Raw genomic sequence first — 6,025 nt, 5'->3', positions numbered from 1 at the left:
AAAATGCAAAAATTTTAGGGCGTCAATTTTTGAAAAAAAACGTAAGGGGTTAGTATGTCGTTTTTTTCAGTTTTTTCAACTTGCTCAAAATGCACTTTTCTGTTAAAATAAACACGGGAAACCTCACACACGCTCAAGAGGGGGCCCAGGAGCATCCAAAAAAGGCATAAAATGCCAAAATTTTAGGGCGTCAATTTTTGAAAAAAAACGTAAGGGGTTAGTACTTCGTTTTTTTCGTTTTTTTCAACTTACTTCTAACGCACTTTTCTGTTAAAATAAACACGGGAAACCTCACACACGCTCAAGAGGGGCCCCAGGGGCACCCAAAAATGGCATAAAATGCCAAAATTTTAGGGCGTCAATTTTTGAAAAAAAACATAAGGGGTTAGTATGTCGTTGTTTTCAGTTTTTTCAACTTGCTCAAAATGCACTTTTCTGTTAAAATAAACACGGGAAACCTCACACACGCTCAAGAGGGGCCCCTGGAGCATCCAAAAATGGCATAAAATGCCAAAATTTTAGGGCGTCAATTTTTGAAAAAAAACGTAAGGGGTTAGTATGTTGTTTTTTTCAGTTTTTTCAACTTACTTCTAACGCACTTTTCTGTTAAAATAAACACGGGAAACCTCACACACGCTCAAGAGGGGCCCCAGGAGCATCCAAAAATGGCATAAAATGCCAAAATTTTAGGGCGTCAATTTTTGAAAAAAAAACGTAAGGGGTTAGTATGTCGTTTTTTTCAGTTTTTTCAACTTGCTCAAAATGCACTTTTCTGTTAAAATAAACACGGGAAACCTCACTCACGCTCAAGAGGGGCCCCAGGAGCATCCAAAAATGGCATGAAATGCAAAAATTTTAGGGCGTCAATTTTTGAAAAAAAACGTAAGGGGTTAGTATGTCGTTTTTTTCAGTTTTTTCAACTTGCTCAAAATGCACTTTTCTGTTAAAATAAACACAGGAAACCTCACACACGCTCAAGAGGGGCCCCTGGAGCATCCAAAAATGGCATAAAATGCCAAAATTTTAGGGCGTCAATTTTTGAAAAAAAACGTAAGGGGTTAGTATGTCGTTTTTTTCAGTTTTTTCAACTTGCTCAAAATGCACTTTTCTGTTAAAATAAACACGGGAAACCTCACACACGCTCAAGAGGGGGCCCAGGAGCATCCAAAAATGGCATAAAATGCCAAAATTTTATGGCGTCAATTTTTGAAAAAAAACGTAAGGGGTTAGTATGTCGTTTTTTTCAGTTTTTTCAACTTGCTCAAAATGCAGTTTTCTGTTAAAATAAACACGGGAAACCTCACACACGCTCAAGAGGGGCCCCAGGAGCATCCAAAAAAGGCATAAAATGCCAAAATTTTAGGGCGTCAATTTTTGAAAAAAAACGTAAGGGGTTAGTATGTCGTTTTTTTCAGTTTTTTCAACTTACTTCTAACGCACTTTTCTGTTAAAATAAACACGGGAAACCTCACACACGCTCAAGAGGGGCCCCAGGAGCATCCAAAAATGGCATAAAATGCAAAAATTTTAGGGCGTCAATTTTTGAAAAAAACGTAAGGGGTTAGTATGTGGTTTTTTTCAGTTTTTTCAACTTACTCCCAACACACTTTTCTGGTTAAAAAAACACGGGAAACCTCACACACGCTCAAGAGGGGCCCCAGGAGCATCCAAAAATGGCATAAAACGGCAAAAATCTTGGGTGTCAATTTTTGAAAAAAAACGTATGTCATTTTTTTCAGTTTTTTCAACTTGCTCAAAATGCACTTTTCTGTTAAAATAAACACGGGAAACCTCACACACGCTCAAGAGGGGCCCCAGGAGCATCCAAAAAAGGCATAAAATGCAAAAATTTTAGGGCGTCAATTTTAAAAAAAAAAACGTAAGGGGTTAGTATGTCGTTTTTTTCAGTTTTTTCAACTTGCTCAAAATGCACTTTTCTGTTAAAATAAACACGGGAAACCTCACACACGCTCAAGAGGGGCCCCAGGAGCATCCAAAATGGCATAAAATGCAAAAATTTTAGGGCGTCAATTTTTGAAAAAAAACGTAAGGGGTTAGTATGTCGTTTTTTTCAGTTTTTTCAACTTACTCCTAACGCACTTTTCTGGTTAAAATAAACACGGGAAACCTCACACACGCTCAAGAGGGGCCCCAGGAGCATCCAAAAATGGCATAAAATGCCAAAATTTTAGGGCGTCAATTTTTGAAAAAAACGTAAGGGGTTAGTATGTCGTTTTTTTCAGTTTTTTCAACTTACTCCCAACGCACTTTTCTGGTTAAAAAAACACGGGAAACCTCACACACGCTCAAGAGGGGCCCCAGGAGCATCCAAAAATGGCATAAAATGCAAAAATTTTAGGGCGTCAATTTTTGAAAAAAACGTAAGGGGTTAGTATGTGGTTTTTTTCAGTTTTTTCAACTTACTCCCAACACACTTTTCTGGTTAAAAAAACACGGGAAACCTCACACACGCTCAAGAGGGGCCCCAGGAGCATCCAAAAATGGCATAAAACGGCAAAAATCTTGGGTGTCAATTTTTGAAAAAAAACGTATGTCATTTTTTTCAGTTTTTTCAACTTGCTCAAAATGCACTTTTCTGTTAAAATAAACACGGGAAACCTCACACACGCTCAAGAGGGGCCCCAGGAGCATCCAAAAAAGGCATAAAATGCAAAAATTTTAGGGCGTCAATTTAAAAAAAAAAAACGTAAGGGGTTAGTATGTCGTTTTTTTCAGTTTTTTCAACTTGCTCAAAATGCACTTTTCTGTTAAAATAAACACGGGAAACCTCACACACGCTCAAGAGGGGCCCCAGGAGCATCCAAAAATGGCATAAATTGCAAAAATTTTAGGGCGTCAATTTTTGAAAAAAAACGTAAGGGGTTAGTATGTCGTTTTTTTTCATTTTTTTCAACTTGCTCAAAATGCACTTTTCTGTTAAAATAAACACCGGAAACCTCACACACGCTCAAGAGGGGCCCCAGGAGCCTCCAAAAATGGCATAAATTGCAAAAATCTTGGGTGTCAGTTTTTGAAAAAAAACGTATGTCATTTTTTTCAGTTTTTTCAACTTGCTCAAAATGCACTTTTCTGTTAAAATAAACACGGGAAACCTCACACACGCTCAAGAGGGGCCCCAGGAGCATCCAAAATGGCATAAAATGCCAAAATTTTAGGGCGTCAATTTTTGAAAAAAACGTAAGGGGTTAGTATGTCGTTTTTTTCAGTTTTTTCAACTTACTCCTAACGCACTTTTCTGGTTAAAATAAACACGGGAAACCTCACACACGCTCAAGAGGGGCCCCAGGAGCATCCAAAAATGGCATAAAATGCCAAAATTTTAGGGCGTCAATTTTTGAAAAAAACGTAAGGGGTTAGTATGTCATTTTTTTCAGTTTTTTCAACTTACTCCCAACGCACTTTTCTGGTTAAAAAAACACGGGAAACCTCACACACGCTCAAGAGGGGCCCCAGGAGCATCCAAAAATGGCATAAAACGGCAAAAATCTTGGGTGTCAATTTTTGAAAAAAAACATAAGGGGTTAGCCTTTAGTTTTTTTTTCATTTGAAAATGAAATGTTGAAAATGCACTTTTCTGCTCCAAAATCAACTGGAAACCTTGCACACTTTGAATCAGGGCTCCCAGAAGAACCCCAAAATGGCATAAAATGCCACTTTGTAGAGGTGTCGATTTTTGAAAAAAAGGTAAGGGGTTAGCCTTACGTTTTTTTTCATTTTTTCAACTTGCTGAAAATCCACTTTTCTGCGCCAAAATCAACTGGAAACCTCTCGCACACTCATCGGGGTTCCCAGAAGGACCACAAAATGGCATAAAATGCCACTTTGTAGAGGTGTCGATTTTTGAAAAAAAGGTAAGGGGTTAGCCTTACGTTTTTTTTCATTTTTTCAACATGCTGAAAATGCACTTCTCTGCTCCAAAATCAACTGGAAACCTTGCACACTGTCATCGGGGGTCACAGAAGGACCCAAAAATGGCATAAAATGCAACTTTGTAGAGGTTTTGTCAGCAATGATGCACAAACTTGGCCACAATTGGCCATATGTACACTTTTATTATTAAATTATCATCAGGTACAAGCAATTAGGTACGCATAAAATTAAGGTACACTTCAGTCAAACACAAGCTTAACATGAGCTATTACCCTCCACACCGGCAGGTGGCGGTATTGAGTAACAAGTTTTAAATGTGAAAACATTTTTGAATTTGAAAAAAAATACATACAATATTTACAAGACAAATATTAAATCACGTCATCAATTGTGGTTATTAGACATATTAAACATATACATATGAATATATAAGTCACGTAGTTTATCTTCAGTGTCACTTTTTCTTCAGCCTCTTCATGAAAGTCACCTCATCTCTGTTCCTGATTCCGTAACTGCACAAACATCAAACTCTTTACCAAAAAAAATCAACAGAAATATATGGAATTTTTATTATCATATCCACTTACTCTTTTATCCTCACACGGTCGTCTTCCAGCTTTTCCCCCTGAAACACTAAATTGTACGTTCTCCAGACGTACCTCCTGTCAAGGAAAATGAAAGTTGGTGAGATATTTCATATACTTTCGCGCCCTCCTAAATGTTCTTATGAATGTTTTCTTACCAGTTGATGTGCCTCACGCTGCCTTCACGTTGCTGCTTCAGCTCCACAAACCTCCGAACGGCTTTCTTCAGGTCCAGTACTGTGGCGTCTTGCACCACCACGATGGCTACAACAGAAACACAGCAATTTCGTATATTCCAATACTAAATGGGAGGATTTCTGCGTTTATTATGATTGAAACATACGCATTATTTCACCGTCAGCCTTCAAAACTCTCACGGTCATGGCCTGGCCGTACTCCAAAGCGATCTGTGAATTTATTTCTTCTAGCGTCACCTGCCGAAAAATAGACACAAATATAAAATGATTACATTTTATTTATTTTTTGGATGTGGATACTTTAATATTTTATTGTTATAATATAGATAGATAGATAGACTTTCTTTATTGTCATTGCACAATAACACAGCAGTGAAATTGCCAACGAAATGTCATTGCCTGGCTATATAATAAATAATAATAATAAATAATAATGTGGAGAATAAATAGATGACGTCAAATATGAACAATGTACAGCGTAAACAGTAATTGTTTTTTTCAAGATGGCGGCGCCCTGTCCGGCTGCGGCTGCTTTGGCTCCCGGTAACACAGGCAATTTATATAATAAAATTAACTTAATAATATATATTTAGTAATAGTTTATATATAAACTATATAATATATATAATTATAAGTTTTTTAAATAGTTTAGCTAGAAAAAACAGCCCAACAGATATGGTATGTTTGGTATGGGTATGTTTGTTTCGTCGACATTTTCTAAGCTGTTTGTCAAAAGTACCTGAATTGGAAGATCACAAAGTAAAGGATCCTGAACCAGGTGAGCAAGTCCCTCCTCGAAAATGTCCAAAATGTCAGCATGAGTTGTATTCTCCATGTCCTCCTCTGTATCAGGAGACGTATTTTTCTCTCCTTCCTCTTCGTTTTCCTTCACGCATTGCTCACCGGAAGCCTCCTCGCTCAGCACCTCCATCATAAAATTAATGTTAAATGTTTCTTTGGGATACAGCGACTAGTTTTGTTCGATAAATGAATATATTTATAACAGAATTACAACACAACAGCAGTACAACGCTACCGGTAGAAACATTTTGAGTACGGTGCATAATACTGACCCCCCGTCAATCGCTGCTTCGACACAATGGTTCCGCGTAATATTAGTTCCGGGACCAATTAGTTATGTTCATTCATTCGTTTGAATTCATTACATTGTCAGTTTAATTCGGAGTTTTTACAAAATTCAGATAAAATGTACTCGGTGTCAAATTCTGGCTATACATCGTCACACTAAGTAAAAAAAAGACTTGCTTAAGTCAATTGTAATATTTTTTCCATAATTATTATTACATGTTAAGTACAGTGCATAATACTGCCCCCGTCAATCGCTGCTTCGGC

The 6,025-nt window shown here is 37.4% G+C and overlaps 1 protein-coding gene across 1 annotated transcript; it reads right to left on the bottom strand.

Moving 5' to 3' along the window:
- Positions 1 to 4,053: 4,053 nt before the first annotated feature.
- snrnp25 (small nuclear ribonucleoprotein 25) lies at positions 4,054 to 5,743 on the bottom strand. Its single transcript, XM_058049637.2, has 5 exons — positions 5,412 to 5,743; positions 4,819 to 4,909; positions 4,634 to 4,739; positions 4,479 to 4,553; positions 4,054 to 4,403 (listed from the first exon to the last, which is right to left on the bottom strand). The coding sequence occupies exons 1-5, from the start codon at positions 5,604 to 5,606 to the stop codon at positions 4,346 to 4,348; spliced, it is 525 nt and encodes a 174-aa protein (XP_057905620.2). The 5' UTR covers positions 5,607 to 5,743; the 3' UTR covers positions 4,054 to 4,345.
- Between the last annotated feature and the right edge of the window lie 282 nt (positions 5,744 to 6,025).

The sequence above is a fragment of the Doryrhamphus excisus genome, linkage group LG16 (assembly GCF_037039965.1).
Source record: "Doryrhamphus excisus strain RoL-2023G ecotype Guam linkage group LG16, RoL_Dexc_Guam_v1.1, whole genome shotgun sequence".
Classification (NCBI taxonomy): Eukaryota; Metazoa; Chordata; class Actinopteri; order Syngnathiformes; family Syngnathidae; genus Doryrhamphus; species Doryrhamphus excisus.
This window is presented reverse-complemented; position numbering and strand designations above follow the sequence as displayed.

Excerpts from the sequence above, each read along its gene's own strand:
- snrnp25 (XM_058049637.2), bottom strand. The coding sequence starts at position 5,606 with ATGATGGAGGTGCTGAGCGAGGAGGCTTCCGGTGAGCAATGCGTGAAG. Across the intron at positions 4,910-5,411 it reads TTTGTGATCTTCCAATTCAG|GTGACGCTAGAAGAAATAAA; the intron begins GTACTTTTGACA and ends ATTTTTCGGCAG. Across the intron at positions 4,554-4,633 it reads AGCGTGAGGCACATCAACTG|GAGGTACGTCTGGAGAACGT; the intron begins GTAAGAAAACAT and ends TTTCCTTGACAG.